This window comes from Bos grunniens, chromosome 4 (genome assembly GCF_055505025.1).
Source record: "Bos grunniens cultivar Pamir isolate PY7600 chromosome 4, Bosgru_T2T1.0, whole genome shotgun sequence".
In the NCBI taxonomy this organism is placed as follows: Eukaryota; Metazoa; Chordata; class Mammalia; order Artiodactyla; family Bovidae; genus Bos; species Bos grunniens.
In genome coordinates, this window is record NC_141168.1 from 12,499,705 (window position 1) to 12,516,287 (window position 16,583).

The 16,583-nt window shown below is 45.7% G+C and overlaps 1 protein-coding gene across 2 annotated transcripts in view; it reads right to left on the bottom strand.

The window, feature by feature from the left end:
* The window catches only part of ARHGEF5 (Rho guanine nucleotide exchange factor 5), a 30,647-nt gene that overhangs the window by 2,705 nt on the left and 11,359 nt on the right, over positions 1 to 16,583 (bottom strand). For both annotated transcript variants that reach the window (XM_086398248.1, XM_086398247.1), the window contains exons 3-13: positions 16,186 to 16,243; positions 15,695 to 15,759; positions 15,240 to 15,493; positions 6,477 to 6,637; positions 5,674 to 5,826; positions 5,256 to 5,385; positions 4,953 to 5,027; positions 4,461 to 4,550; positions 2,977 to 3,134; positions 2,000 to 2,161; positions 487 to 557 (exon numbers count right to left, since the gene is read on the bottom strand). In XM_086398248.1, the coding sequence (XP_086254374.1) occupies positions 487 to 557; positions 2,000 to 2,161; positions 2,977 to 3,134; positions 4,461 to 4,550; positions 4,953 to 5,027; positions 5,256 to 5,385; positions 5,674 to 5,826; positions 6,477 to 6,637; positions 15,240 to 15,493; positions 15,695 to 15,759; positions 16,186 to 16,243 (1,377 nt within the window). The remainder of the gene's footprint in view (positions 1 to 486; positions 558 to 1,999; positions 2,162 to 2,976; positions 3,135 to 4,460; positions 4,551 to 4,952; positions 5,028 to 5,255; positions 5,386 to 5,673; positions 5,827 to 6,476; positions 6,638 to 15,239; positions 15,494 to 15,694; positions 15,760 to 16,185; positions 16,244 to 16,583) is intronic.

The window sequence follows — 16,583 nt, forward strand, 5'->3', positions numbered from 1 at the left end:
GCTCAGTGTTCCTTTGAGTTCAGTTCCTCTCTGGATGTAAATTAGAGTCCTTGCTGGAGGACAACTATGAGGCTTAACACAGACACTTCCTAATGAGTGGGTCTGCGGGTGCCTGGGGGTGCCTGGAAGCCTAGGGTAGAGGCAGGGTCTCAGGTCGTCCTGTACAGGGGAGGGGTGCTCAGGACATATCTACTATATTGCTATACCCCCCAAACCCCACTCCACATGGACTTTCTCCCCCTATTTCCCCAAGACCTTCAAGTCAGTGAAATTTAGGCAAACAAGTAGCAGGATAGACTTAAAGGGATGAATATTCAAAACGAGTGAACTACTGTCCAAGACAAGGAGTGTATGGGGGGTGGGGTGGGGCACTGCCACGGCCATGAGCAGTTTTAAGCAGATGCCTCTTGGTACCACCCAGCCTCCTAAACTGCATCCACAGCAGACTTCTGACCACCCCTCCCTCTCTCTTGGACTCTAACCCACCGTAACACTCCAGAAGGTCCAACTCCTCCCTCGGCATAGCCAAGGCTGAGATCCAGCGAAGCTTTTCACTTCTGAGAAAACAAAGCAGGGGCACGCTTCAGCAGCAGCTCTGGGGGTACAGGACAGGGGCAGGTGATGGGGAAGTGGAGGGACCGTGGGAAAGACTTGTCTAGTTCAGCAATATCCAGGACAAAAATCAGTGGGGCTCTGCTGGGATGGAAATTTGACCAGATCATGAATTACACTTTCATGTGTCTTGTCACCATTTCTCTTTCTCTTTCTCTTTCCAAGCTTACCCGCTTAAGGACATCTTGTGTCTTTCAAGTAGAGGCATAAAGTCAATGTCAATTGTGCGTATGTAGATTTTCCATTCGGGGAAGTCTACTGAGTGAAATGTTCAGCTCAGTTGAGCTTCCCTCTGCCACTCTGCATACTTTTTGACACTCTGCCCACCTTCCTTCAGTCAAGATCTCAGAGACGAAATTATTCTGTAATCATAACTGGGTCAGGTAGCTCTATCTACCTTTTTTTTGGTCATGTAATAATGGGTTGGTCAAAAAGATTGTTTGGGTTTTTCCATAAGATGTTATAGGAAACTCCAAACGAACTTTGTGGCCAACCCAATATGAACTGAGGCTAATTCTGTAATTATCCGAAGGTTTCTGTACTATCTGAGCCTCTGCCTCCAACCACGCTGGAGTAACTGAGAGCTGACACTATCACTGTTCCAGGAAGATGCTACCCAAAGCAGTAGACAAAGAATGTGAGTCTGTATCCGATGATCTGGCTTTGGTGATATTTTGCACCTGTACAGCCCCTCTGTCCTGTAAGTGGGACAAAATCGTAAAGCATCTACAACGTGAGGACCCTCGGACCATTAGGTGTCAGGTCAAACGTTTCAAAGAGGAGGTTTCTTATATCTTCTGTAACAGCTGTAATAGCTACAACTGTTCATTATGGTAGGTACTGTGTACCAGACTTTGAGACATTATTTTGAATACTCTTTGCACTGCAGGCATGGGTGAATATATTTTATTAATATTATTATTATTAAAGAGATGAGCCAATCATAGTTCTCAACACTATGAATTTCTGTTCAATAGAGGACTGGATGGGAAGATGGGAGCAAAGAAAGCTAAAGGCACCCAGTGCTTATCTAATTCATGGCTTATTCACGCATACACCCTCCAGCCGTGGGCACTGAGGAATTTCTGGCTCATACACATTCAGTCGTGGATGTCAGTAAACCAATTATGCACTTTGTCCTTCTTAGCATAACAGATGCTAAGCCTTGGTGGTAACAGCGACTTAACACCTTCTCCCACCCCCAGGCTCCTCAAAGTCATCTATCAGCTCTAGGAGTTTGGGTTTAGGCTGGTCTGTAGATGCTCCCTGGTCCAAAACGGACTGACTGGTGCTGTAGCTGTTTTCTGGACATGTTTTCTGCCCTGATCCCTCTTCCTTGCCCGGCTGTCTTCCCTCCCCACAGCTCCCCTGAGCAGCCCCATCTCACTGGGTCTCTGTGCGGAGGAGGAACTCGGCCTGGGAGCCCTGGGCGTTGCGCTGCAGGAAGAGTCGGAAGAGGTTTTTGTGAGCTCCATGCAGCTTCATTTCACACTTTTCCCCACGGACGGCAGAGAAGGGAGCATGGTCGAATACCAGGAATCGGCTACCCCTGAAAAACACAAGGCTTTTCAGCCTGACGCTGGGGTGCTTGGACTTCATCCACCCGCTTATCTTTACAATTCAAAATCCCTGTCCTTAGCATGTTCAGCCTGTAAATTCTCATCTCCTCATGCTAAGATGGTGTCAGCGTGCCCCTGGAAGGGATCTGTCAATGGCTTGGCAAACTACGTAGCCAGGGCAATGGATGTTCACCACTGTAACGAGTTGAAGAAACAGAACCAATATAAAGTTTCTAAGGACCAGAGTTAGGATCTGGAACTGGCTAAGTATTGCTAAGCTAGTAGGCTGAGCTCAGCCCAGAATGTGTGTTAGTTGCTCAGTCGTGTCTGACTCTTTGCAACCCTATGGACTGTAGCCCACCAGGCTCCCCTGTCCATGAGGATTCTCCAGGCAAGAATACTGGAGTGGGTTGCCATTTCCTTCTCCAGGGAATCTTCCCGACCCAGGGATCGAACCCAGGTCTCCTGCATTGCAGACAGATTCTTTACCATCCGAGCTACCAGGGAAGCCCAGAGATAACATACTTATTCAAAAAAGTGATAAAGCCTAATACGCTGCATTTTGTCATGCCTGTAACATGGTCGAGGTCCTCCTGGGTGATCTTGGGATATAATTCAGTGGGATCCCCCTCTTTGGCTTTGGATCTTTCTTCCTCTTCTCTAGGTCATGACCAGGACTCCATGGGGCAAACCATTGAGAAGGTTCCTCTATAGGACCAGGACCCTTCTCTGTCCCCTTTAGCCCTTCCCTCTCGCCTCATCCCACTTCCCCCTCGTGTTCTGGCCTCCCATTCCAGTCACTGACTCTCGGGGCCGAGACAGCAACAGACAGTCGTTGAAGAGGTGCAGGTGGACCGGGCGGGTGGTCAGCTTCCTCCGCAGCGCCTGGGAGACGCTGAGCTCCAGGGCCGTCAGCTCCCCACTCTTCACCAGCCAGCGTGACTGTGAAATGAGCGGGAATATCTATACGGAGCAGGAAAGAGAAAGAAGGTGGCGTCACACACAGGATACGCACGAGGCTTTCTCTCAGGCCGGCCTTCATCACCATGCCTCTTCCTCTGAAGTCCCACCACCGACAGTGATCCCTTCACATCTTCCTCCTTGCTCACAGCCCATCCACTTAAACTCTGCTTCTCTCTGAAACATCTGACTGCCGCTGTCTCCTGACTACTGCTGGGTGGCTCCCAGGTCCCCAGCTCATGCAAATGGAAGATGCCCTAAGGTTCAACCCAGGAGAGTGACTCCATGAGACCACTCAGCTGTGGAAACTAGAACTGAAGAAGAGATGGGAGAATCTGACTGGGACGGGGGGACAATGCCCCAGAGCTGAGACCAGTATATGATGTGTCTCGTAGAAGTTAAGGGTTAGGGTGCTTCTGACGTCTGTTCTTTCTTTGATTATAACCTGAGACATGAGAGGAGCAGTCAGAAACAGATGTGGATGAGAATACAGAGAACTCAGTGGGGTCTGCCTGGAATTTGCATAACATTAAGGGTGCTGGACACCGATGAACATGTAGATGAGGGATTTTCGTCTCCTCTGGGGAGGTAAGGATAGTATCTGAATCGAAATTTGAACGTGGAATGTCTATTTTAAATCTGGATTTGGATGCCAGATTTTAGCCCTATATCTGGATTCAATTTTATATTGCCTTGGTTAGACTAGATGGAGATGTGATAAAATACTGAATAATTCAACTACCAAAAGTATATCCTTATAAAGGTATACATTGATAAGTTCTCTCTCTTCTGCCCAGGTGTCAAAGGTACTCTCTCCCCGTCCGGTAACCACTGTCCTTTATTTCTTAGTTACCTTTCCAGAGTTTCTTTATGAATACACAAGCAAATACATATAGATTTTTATCCTACTTTTTCACCAAAAGTAAGATACTGCAATACATATACAGCTGCATCTTCCCTTTTCCCCTTAACAATATTATCATGGAGATTGAACTTTGCTGTGTGACTCAGGGAATTCAAACCAGGGCTCTGTAAAAACCTAGAAGGGTGGGATGGGGAGGGAGAATGAAGAGGGAGGGAACATATGTATACCTACAGCTGATTCATGCTGATGTTTGGTGGAAACCAGCACAATATTGTAAAGCAATTATCCTTCAATTAAAAATAAATAAATTATACATATAAAAAAAAAAGAAGTAGGCATGTGGGTATTCCAGAAATAGGGCAGAAGAGAAGGTGTGCAGCAAGGAGCTTGGAGGCTGGGATACTGTGAGCGAGACTGGTTCTGTGTTAGAAGGTGATCCATGGGGACCCGAGGGACGAACTTACTTTGCACTCAAACTCAATCTTCTGGGTCAGGTAGATCAGCTCCTCCGTCCGTCGCATCCTCTGGACATTGTTATTGCAGTCTCGGATCAGCTGTGTGTTTAGCAGGGCAAGGAGAGAGGAAGAGAACCATGTTAAGAGGCTTTAGCTTGAAGTCCCCTGCAAGAAATCTGGAAACTGGCTGTGATAGCTCTCATCGTTCTACTGGCCTGGAACTGAGCAAAGACAGGGCAAGGATGATGGCCTACTTTGTGGAGACCTGCTAGAACATTCCTGGCTGTGTCAAAGGAAGATGTAAACTGGGGGTTGTCCCTCTGTGTGGACTGTCCTTGCAGCTGGCAGGCGTGAATGCTTGGAGGTTTGGTGGGTACAGTGAGGCAGCTGAGCGATTGCATTGGCCAGGATCTGTGCCTCCTGGTGTCATGCGCCGGGGCGGGGGCAGACTTCTCTGAGAAGGACAATCAGGGAGTCTGAGCAGGGATGGTGGCCGCCTACCTCCTCCAGGGCATGGTGTGCTTTCGTGGCCTCTGCTTCCTCTGCGGAGCCGGGCTGTGTTCTCTTCAGAATGTTCTATAGAACAAGGCGTAGGCAGGAGGCAGGTGGAGAAAGGGATGGGCAAAAGGGAGGAAGAGGTCAATGGAGACGGTCAGGAACCAAACTGTAGCAGCCAACCTTTCTGGGAAAGGAGGGAGGGGGCCGTGGGGAGATGGCTCACTGTCCACCAGGCGTGGGAGCATGGCACAAGGAGGGACCAGCCTTTGGGTTCAGGGGAGCGGGCTGAAGGGGGATTTGCAGTACCTGGAGCAGGAGCTTGAGACGGGTGATGCGCTGGAAAGGCAGAATCAGGAAGGACTTGAGGGAAAGGCGCTGGCAGATGGGGGCACTCTCCAGCTTCTCCAGGACCTCTCGGAAACTGCTGTTGCTGTTCCTGCAGGGCAGGGAGCCTCGGGTGAGGAGGGGCACAGGGCATATGCGGGACACAGTGAAGGCACGAGGCGTAGGGGCTCAATGGAACGTCTGTAGGTAGAGAAAGACCAGCGGGGACCCAGTGCAGAGGAGACCCACGGGGGATGGCTGGGGGGATCCTGGAAGTCAGGTGGGGGGGGCAATCGCAGGGTAGGCACAAGAGCATGTGCTCTCAGGGTGGCACGCTGGGCTGGCTACTGGGGGTCACTGCAGGGCCCTCGTGGGGACCGAATGGGAGAGCAGGTCTCACAGCAGGCTTTGGAAGGTGCGTTCCTGGTAGGTCTGGTTGGTGACATAAGGCAGGTAGACCCGACGGAAGTTGGGGGCATGGTTCAGGACCACATCACACACTTGGAAGGTGAAGATGTTGTTCTCAAAGTTCTCTTCCAGGTCAGAAAGGAACCTGCACAGAGTTGAAACAAGTCTCGTGAGACCTGTGGGTCTCAAGTGAGGAGTCGGCTGACCCCTGTTGTAGCTTGAGCTTGGAACTTCTTCTCTCCATCAATCAATAACGTCTACTGACTGTCCTTAGCTCTAGAGTCCTTGTCACGCACCAGGGTTCTCTCTGTTGCTACTTTGCCCCTGATCTAAGTCTCTGGTTCTAATAGTCCATGTCTTGTCCTTCTTTTCATCTGGTTCTGATTTTCTGATTGTCAGCTGTTTCCCATCTCATCTCCTGGAGAAGGGAATGGTTACCCACTCTAGTATTCTTGCCTGGGAAATCCCATGGACGGAGGAGCCTGGTGGGCTACAATCCATGGGGTTGCAAAGAGTTGGACATGACTGAATATGCAGGCGCCTCATCTCCAATGCTGTGCACACCCCCAGGACATCCAAAACCTCCATCCAGGGAGCATTTCTTACTCATTTATCCATTAATGTTCCCATCCACCTGCACTTCTTCTCCTCTCCTTGCTCTCCCTATCCCTACAGCCTCTGAGAATCATGCAGGGAGCAATGAGAGGGCTCTGAAAATGGAAAAACCCAACGAGAGGTTTATAGGCTAAGAGCGTGAGGCTGAGTGAGTGGTCTCTGGGAGAAGGGGATGCTCACATAGTGCTGACGTCACGCACATCCTGCAAACGAGAGAAGAGCCATTGGTGATCCTGGTTGGAAAGGGTGGCCCGGAGCTGCTCTGAATGTTGGAAGTGATCCACAGCTATATGCAAACTGCGCAGGTAGGAGGCCTCTGACACAATCAGCTCAAATTTGGCCTAAGAGGTTAGGGAGGAGGAAGACTAATTAGAAACATTTATTGAATCCCTGGCGCATGTTAGCCACTGTGTAATATTTTAGGGATAGAGCGGTACACATGACACATCTTATTAGAGTTCACAGTCAATACCAGAATCCAACCTGATCTCAAGAGACAGAACATTCGAAGCTGAGTGAAAGACATGTGCAGACTCTCAGGTGGAAGAGAAAATGCGGCTTTCAGGAAACTCAGATACACTGAGTATCAATGAAAGCAAGGGTATCAAAGGAGAGGACGCTGGAGAGGCAAACAGTGAGGAGGTCTGAAGATTGTCTAAACGAGGTAAGACATGACAATGGGGAAATGCAAAGAGCCTTTATGTAGGAGGATAACTTAGTCTAATTTGTTTTATATGAAGATATATCTGAGCACACCATGGAGAAAATATCAGAAGGGGCAAGAAAGACACATGAGGAAACCATGATAGTAACTCCAGAGGAGAGATGAAGGCTTAAAGAGCCATGAGGATGGAGAGATATACGCCAATTTCATAATGATATAGGAGGGGGGTTTGGAAGCACTTGGTTATCTGCTAGAAACAGAGGCCGAAAGAACAAGAAGAGTCACAGCTAATGCCTGTTTTTGAGTTTGGTAACTGGGGCTTCTTCCCTGGGGGCTCAGAGGGTAAAGAATCTCTCTTCAATGTAGAAGACCTGGCTTTGATCCCTGGGTCAGGAAGATCCCCTGGAGAAGAAAGGGCTACCCACTCCAGTATTCTTGTCTGGGAAGTCCCATGGACAGAGGAGCCTGGCGGGCTACAGTCCATGGGGTTGCCAAGAGTAGGACATGACTGAGAGACTAACACACTTCAACTGGGTGAGTGATAGAGTTCCTAAATGATCTAGAGATCTCTGGAAGAGGAATAGATTTAGGCGATGAAGGTAACTTGGGGTTTGAGGAGCAATGGAAGGAAGCAGGATATTTGAGGTTTAGATGGTGCAATTGTGGTTTAATGGAAACATTCCAATTGTTGGGAAGTTCTAGCAGGAGGCACAATGACTCACAGCCCTGTTCTCTAGCTGGGCTGCTCAAGTTCATCACCCAAGCATGCAGCTTCAAGACAGATGCATGGACAGAAAAGAGAAAGGGCACGCACACACCTGGGAGATGACGTGGATAACTAATGGCATGGCTGGAGGCCACTCACACACAGCACTTCACATGAATCCTGGCTCAAATATTCACTCATTCATTATACGGCTTTGGGTGGCTCATTTAACCTCTCTGAACCTCAGGTTTCTTGTCTGTGTTGATACAGTGGCCCCCTCCTCACAAAAAAAAAAAAAAAAAAAATTGTGACAGGCAAAAGAAATGGAGTCAGTGAAAGCACCTTTTCCCAGATGTGCTAATTCAGGAAAGGAATGCATGTGTATAAGCACAGAGGCTTTTCTTCTCAGAAACGTGAGGCCCGCGCTGGCCCAGGAATGCTGGCAGACTTCCTTGAATTCTGGTGTTGGTGAAAGAGCTATAGGGCTCATATCACCTGCCCACTCATTGGCCCATACATATGGGCCAACTAGTGATTTTCTAAATATCTCCCGCATGCTTTAAAAGTTGGGGTCAGCACAAGGCGCTCAGGTCTGAGCTTCAAAAATACCTAAAAATGTTTACCTATTTAGCTTGGTAAAAGCACTGTTGTTATAAGTCCTTATAGCCAAAATTTTACTCCTTCCCACTTCTGAAAAGGGGGAAGACTATGGTACTAACATGCATCAAACTATGTACCAGATGGGCTTCTCTGGTGACTCAGGGTTTAAGAACCCACCTGCCAATGCAGGAGATGCGGGTTTTGATCCCTGTGTTGGGACGATCCCCTGGAGAAGGAACACTCCAGTATTTTTGCCTGGGAAACGCCATGCACAGAGGAGCCCGGCAGGCTACAGTCCATGGACTTGCAAAGAGCTGGACAAAGAGCTGTTGTTTGGTGACTAAACAACAACAATGTACCAGACACCATGCTCAGGGTTATATGAGCGTTCTTTCACTTAAACCATTCAGCAACTCTGAAAAGTAGTCATTATCATCCTTGATTTTTAGATGAGGAAACAGATTTACTCGTTATATAACTTAAGGTTACACTGCTGCTACTGCTGCTGCTGCTGCTAAGTTGCTTCGGTCGTGTCCGACTCTGTGCGACCCCAGAGACGGCAGCCCACCAGGCTTCCCCGTCCCTGGGATTCTCCAGGCAAGAACACTGGAGTGGGTTGCCATTTCCTTCTCCAATGCATGAAAGTGAAAAGTGAAAGTGAAGTCGCTCAGTCATGTCCAACTCTTAGCGACCCCATGGATTGCAGCCCACCAGGCTCCTCTGTCCATGGGATTTTCCAGGCAAGAGTACTGGAGTGGGGTGCAATTGCCTTTTGCTAGTAAATGGTAAATATAGGATTCAAACTCAGGTCAGCTTGACTTGAAACTAAACAGTACATATTTTGTATATAGTGTCAGGAAATGTTCTAAGCTCATTCTTTTACGTGGAGCTGTCCAGTTTTCCTAGCATCACTTGTGAAGACACCACTTATGTCTTTAACTCCATTACATAGACTCGCCTCCTTTGTAATAGATTAATAGACCATAAAATAAAGGAAAACAGTGACAGACTTTATTTTCTTGGGCTCCAAAATTACTGCAGATGATGACTGCAGCCATGAAATTAAAAGGTGCTTGCTCCTTGGAAGAAAAGCTATGACAAAGGTAGACAGTGTATAAAAAAGCAGAGACGTCACTTTGCTGACAAAGGTCCGTCTAGTCAAAGGTATGGTTTCTCCAACAGTCATGTATGGATGTGAGAGTTGGACCATAAAGAAGGTTGAGCACCGAGGAATTGATGCTTTTGAACTGTGATGTTGGAGAAGACTCTTGAGAGTCCCTTAGACAGCAAGAAGATCAAACCAGTCAATCCTAAAGGGAAACAGTCCTGAATATTCATTGGAAGGACTGACGCTGAAGCTGAAAATCCAATACTTTGGCCACCTGATGTGAAGAGCCGACTCACTGGAAAAGACCCTGATGCTGGGAAAGATTGAAGGCAGGAGGAGAAGGGGAAAACAGGATGAGGTGGTTGGATGGCATCACTGACTCAATGGACATGAGTCTGAGCAAACTCAGGGAGATGGTGATGGACAGGGAGGCCTGGTGGGCTGCAGTCCATGGGGTCACAAAGAGTCCAACACAACTGAGCAACTGAACAGCAACAACAAATAGGCCATAAGTGGATGCATTCAGTTCTGGACTCTCTACTCTACATTGATCTATGTATCTATTTTAGTGCCAGTATAATACCGATTACTGAAACTTTGCAGGATAGTCTGAAATCAAGGAGAATGACACCTCTAGCTTATTCTTTTTTCCTCAAAATTCGTTTGCAATTTGGGGTCTTTTGTGGTTCCACATAAATTTTAGTCTATAGAACACAGACTATAAAAAATAAATTTTAGCGTTATTTGTTCTAGTTCTGTGAAAAACATCATGGGTCTCTTGATAGGGATTACATTATATACCAACTCAAAATGAATTAAAGACCTAAATGTAAGACCAGAAACCATAAAATGCCTAAAAAACATAGGCAGAACACTCTTTGACATAAATTGTAGCAATATGTTTTTGGATCTGTCACCTAAGGCAAAATAAATAAAAGCAAAGATAAACAAATGAGGCCTAATTAAACCTAAAACCTTTGGCATAGCAAATGAAACCACTGACAAACAAAAAGACAACCTATTGCAAATTATGTGATTGACAGTGGCTTAACACCCAAAATATATAAACAGCTCATAAAACTCAATACCAAAAAAGCAAACAACCTGATTAAAAAATAGACAGATGACCTGAATAGACATTTCTCCAAAGAAGATATACAGATAGCCAACAGGCACATGAAGAAATGCTTAACACTGCTAATCATCAGAGAAATGGCAATCAACATTATAAGAAATCACCTCACACCTGTCAAATGGCCATCATCTAAAGGTCTACAAATAACAATTATTGGCAAAGATTTGAAGAAAAGAGAATCCTAGCACAGTGTTGCTGAGATTGTAAATAGGTGCAGTCACTATGGAAAACATTATGGTAGTATCTCAAAAAACTAAAAATAGAACTAACATATGATTCAGGAATTCCACTCCTGGATATATATCAAAGAAAATGAAAACACTAATTCAAAAAGATTAATGTACCCCAATGTTCATACCAGCTCTATTTACAAGAGCCAAGATATCAAAACAACCTAAGTGTCTATCAACAGATGAATGGATAAAGAAGATGTAGTATACATACATACATACAAATATACACACACACACACACACACACACACACAATGGAATATTACTTGGCCATAAAAATAATGAAATCATGCCATTTCCAACAACATGGATGGAAAGAGTATTATGCTTAGTGAAATAAGTTAGAAAGAGAAAAACAAATAGTCTATGTTCTGTAGACTACTGTATGTGGAACCTAAAAATAAAACAAATATATGTATATAATAAAAAAGAAACAGACTCGCATATATGAGAACAACTAGGATCACCAGTGCGGATAAGGAAGAGGAGAAGGGCGAGATAAGCCTTTGAGATTAAGAGGTAAACACTATTATGTATAAAATAAATAAGCAACAGGATATATTGCACAGCACAAGGAAATATAGCCATTATTTTCTTATAACTTTAAATAAAAAATAACCTATAAAAATACTAAACCACTAATATAATACTGTAAATCATTTATACTTCAATAAAAACAGTGACAAACATCTTTTGACTGATTACTATGCACTAGGAACTTTTTAAAAATTATTTTTCAATTGAAGTATAGTTGATTTACAATGTTTCAAGTGTATAGCAGAGTACAGAATTCAGTTACACACACATATATATACACATGCAAAATACATATGTATATACATACATATTTCTGCTTTATTGACTATGCCAAAGCCTTTGACTGTGTGGATCACAATAAACTGTGGAAAATTCTCAAAGAAATGGGACTATCAGACCACCTGACCTGCCTCCTGAGAAATCTGTATGCAGGTCAGGAAGTAACAGTTAGAACTGGACATGGAACAACAGACTGGTTCCACATAGGAAAAGTAGTATGTCAAGGCTATATATTGTCACCCTGCTTATTTAACTTATATGCAGAGTACATCATGAGAAATGCTGGACTGGAAGAAGCACAGCTGGAGTCAAGATTGCCGGGAGAAATATCAATAACCTCAGATACGCAGATGATACCACCCTTATGGTAGATAGTGAAGAGGAACCAAAAAGCCTTTTGATGAAAGTGAAAGAGGAGACTGAAATAGTTGGCTTAAAGTTCAACATTCAGAAAACTAAGATCATGGCATCAGGTCCCATCACTTCATGGCAAATAGATGGGGAAACAGTGGCCGACTTTATGTTTCTGGGCTCCAAAATCACTGCAGATGGTGACTGCAGCCATGAAATTAAAAGACACTTACTCCTTGGAAGGAAAGTTATGACCAACCTCAGTTCAGTTCAGTTCAGTTGATCAGTTGTGTCCAACTCTTTGCAACCCCATGAATCGCAGCACGCCAGCCGTCCCTGTCCATCACCAACTCCCGGAGTTCACCCAGACTCACGTCCATTGAGTCAGTGATGCCATCCAGCCATCTCATCCTCTGTCGTCCCCTTCTCCTCCTGCCCCCAATCCCTCCCAGCATCAGAGTCTTTTCCAATGAGTCAACTCTTTGCATGAGGTGGCCAAAGTACTGGAGTTTCAGCTTTAGCATCATTCCTTCCAAAGAAATCCCAGGGCTGATCTCCTTCAGAATGGACTGGTTGGATCTCCTTGCACTCCAATGGACTCTCAAGAGTCTTCTCCAACACCGCAGTTCAAAAGCATCAATTCTTCGGCACTCAGCCTTCTTCACAGTCCAACTCTCACATCCATACATGACCACTGGAAAAACCATAGCCTTGACTAGACGGACCTTTGTTGGCAAAGTAACGTCTCTGCTTTTGAATATGCTATCTAGGTTGGTCATAACTTTCCTTCCAAGGAGTAAGCGTCTTTTAATTTCATGGCTGCAGTCACCATCTACAGTGATTTTGGCGCCCCAAAAAATAAAGTCTGACACTGTTTTCACTGTTTCCCCATTTATTTCCCATGAAGTGATGGGACCAGATGCCATAATCTTAGTTTTCTGAATGTTGAGCTTTAAGCCAACTTTTTCACTCTCCACTTTCACTTTCATCAAGAGGCTTTTGAGTTCCTCTTCACTTTCTGCCATAAGGGTGGTGTCATCTGCATATCTGAGGTTATTGATATTTCTCCTGGCAATCTTGATTCCAGCTTGTGCTTCTTCCAGTCCAGCATTTCTCATGATGTACTCTGCATATAAGTTAAACCAGCAGGGTGACAATATACAGCCTTGACATACTCCTTTTCCTATTTGGAACCAGTCTGTTGTTCCATGTCCAGTTCTAACTGTTGCTTCCTGACCTGCATATAGGTTTCTCAAGAGGCAGGTCAAGTGGTCTGGTATTCCCATCTCTTTGAGAATTTTCCACAGTTTATTGTGATCCACACAAAGGCTTTGGCATAGTCAATAAAACAGAAATAGATGTTTTTCTGGAACTTTCTTGCTTTTTCCATAATCCAGCGGATGTTTGCAATTGGATCTCTGGTTCCTCTGCATTTTCTAAAACCAGCTTGAACATCAGGAAGTTCACGGTTCAAGTATTGCTGAAGCCTGGCTTGGAGAATTTTGAGCATCACTTTACTAGCATGTGAGATGAGTGCAATTGTGTGGTAGTTTGAGCATTCTTTGGCATTGCCTTTCTTTGGGATTGGAATGAAAACTAGACAGCATATTAAAAAGCAGAGACATTACTTTGCCAACAAAGGTCCGTCTAGTCAAGGCTATGGTTTTTCCAGTAGTCATGAATGGATGTGAGAATTGGAGTATAAAGAAAGCTGAGCACTGAAAAATTGATGCTTTTGAACTGTGGTGTTGGAGAAGACTCTTGAGAGTGCCCTGGACTGCAAGGAGATCCAACCAGTCCATCCTAAAGAAGATCAGTCCTGGGTGTTCATTGGAAGGACTGATGCTGAAGCTGAAACTCCAATACTTTGGCCACCTAATGCGAAGAGCTGACTCATTCAAAAAGACACTGATGCTAGGAGGGATTGGGAGCAGGAGGAGAAGGGGATGATAGAGGATGAGATGGTTGGATGGCATCATCGACTCAATGGAAATGAGTTTGGATAAACTCATTTTATTGTTGTTGATGGACAGGGAGGCCTGGCATGCTGCAGTCCATGGGGTTGCAAAGAGTTGGACATGACTGAGCGACTGAACTGAACTGACTGATACATACATATGCATACACACCTATATATTCTTTTACAGATTCTTTTCCATTATAGGTTAATACAAAATATTGAATATAGTCCCCGATACACAGTTAGTCCTTGTTTATAACTTTATATATAGTAGTGTGCATCTACTAAACCCAAGCTCCTAATTTATACTCTTTCTTGGTAACTATAAATTTGTTTTCTATGTCTGTGAGTATGTTTGTATACACACCACATCTTCTTTAGCCCTTCATTTGTTAATGGACATGTAGGTTGCTTCCATGTCTTGGCCATTGTAAATCGTACTGCTATAAATACTGTAAATAGAATTTAGAATTCTGATTCTCCCAGAAATTCTTTGCAACCAAGTTTTACAAATGAAACAGAAGCTTGGAAAGATAAAGTATTGGGCTAGCCAAAAAGTTTATTTGGATTTTTCCTTAACATCTTATGGAAAATCCTGAATGAACTTTTTGGCCAGCTCAATAATTTGGCCCAAGTTAAATAGCTAGCATATATTAAAGTGGGTCCAGGTCATTTAAGCCAGAACCGAAATGCTTAAACATTGTTCCATAATGCCTCTCCATTGTGCCATGTCATCTTTCCAGGAAGAAAGGTTTAACCCATATTTTAAATTGATTTTTAAGATAAGCGCTCCATGTAAAATATATTAATGACAGTAACTTAACATGAGACCAACAGCCTTTACTGTAGTCTTGTTGTTGGAAGGAAGGACCAAGCAGAGCCTGATGGTCATTCAAAAGCTTCTATGAAACCCATGAACCACAGAACAGCTGCAAGGGCCACTCACCAAGGCAACACCAAAAAGCCCCTGCATGTGTCTTGGTTGAAGAGGAAAACTTCAGTGTAGGCTGAACCTTTGGTTGAAGAGGGAAATTTAAGTCTAGCCTGAAGCTAGACTAATGAGATTGAGTGTATACTTCTCCCATCAAATTCAGGGGCATGGTCACTTTGTATGAGCTCAGACCAATAGCACGGAGCAGTAAATGGTTGATGGAGTGAGGAGGAGGTAGATAGGAGGGAGAGTGGTGATGTTCACAAAGCAACTCGAACCCAGCAAGCTGGGGGTGACCCAGTGTCATGGTGGTGAGTGTGGTAGGGACACCCCGGTCATGGTGGTGGTGGTGGTGGTGGTGAGTAGGAGACATGGAGGTGAACAGAGGAGACCCCGCTTTCCCTTCTGCAGCCCCTGCCCCACCCCACCCTGGTGGTACCTCCTGGAGCTTCTGGTCTTCATGGGTCATGGAGAGCAGCACGGTGCTATTGCGCACCACGGGGATCTCCTGCCACAGGGAGCCGCTGGAGGCCATGGAGAGGCGACGCAGGTAGGACTCCGAGGAGACCAGGGCCTTTCGGGGCTGCCGGGGCGAGATGGGCCCCGGTGATTCCGTCAGGCTGTCCAACCGCTGCTGGCTCTGAATCTCCTTGTTCAGAAACACATCACTGTACTCCTGGTAAAGCAGCTGAGCTACAGGGGTGAAGAGGTGCAGGAGAGGGAGAGAATTAGGGAGATAGGGAGTTGAGGCTCTGAAACAGGTCACCAAGCCCCGTGGCTCTCCTGGCATGTCTCCCTACAGTTGGCCAAGTCCCACTGCTGATGACTACGAACCCCTCTCCGGCTCAGGAAGAACACTCACGCAGGTCCACAGTCATATTTCAAGGTACTCACAGGAGTTGATAAGCTTGGAGCACCGTCTTGAAAAGTTTCCCATCGCCTCCTTTGGCTTTTTCTCCCTGTGGGATAAAGAAGGGCTCCATGGTGTTTGCTGGCCATCAGACATGGAGAAGCCCCAAGTGACGATAAATAAGATAATCTCTGACCACTGGGACATGTGCTAGAATATCAAGGCCAAAGCCTCTGGAGAGGCAAGCTGTAGCCTGACACACTTCTGCATAGTTCGACGCTCTTATGGATGTCAGGTTGAACTTTTATGGCGGGGTTTAGTTCACAGCCAAAGGGTCTAGATGGATAGGAGACCGGGATTCAGCTGCAAGAACCAGGTAGACGAAAGATCTCCCTACCCTGGAATCCTGGTGTCGGTCCCTTCCCCTCCCTACCCCTGGAAAAGACATGATCTCAGCACCTTTGCCAGCTAATAAAAATCTCAGTATCCTAGGAAAGAGAGAAAACTGTACCCATTGGGAGAGAGGGTGACTCACCGGAAAACAATGGCGTCCGACAGGCCAGGGGATCCTTCCATGGCGGGACCTCTTGTGTCTGAAAATGGAAAACGGATAAAGTAACCGAGATTTCGAGGGGGCGTTCAGATGGAGCCAAGGAACCTAAGACCTAGAGTGAGAGATGTAGGCATGGGGGGTGGGTTAAAGGTTCAACTGGGCATCTGTGAGAAAGGGAAGAGCCAAAGTCAAAAGCATTTGAGGACACTGGTACCAGATCTGCTCCCATTGCGTCAGAATGTGAACCGGACAAGTAGAAGATGCCTTCTCTGCTAGTGGAAGGGCATCGAGCAAGTGTTTGTAACTGGAAAGTACTCAGGCGTGGCGGTGGTGGTGGGGGGTGGGGGAGGGGAAGGTTCCAGAACAATGTTGGCAAACAG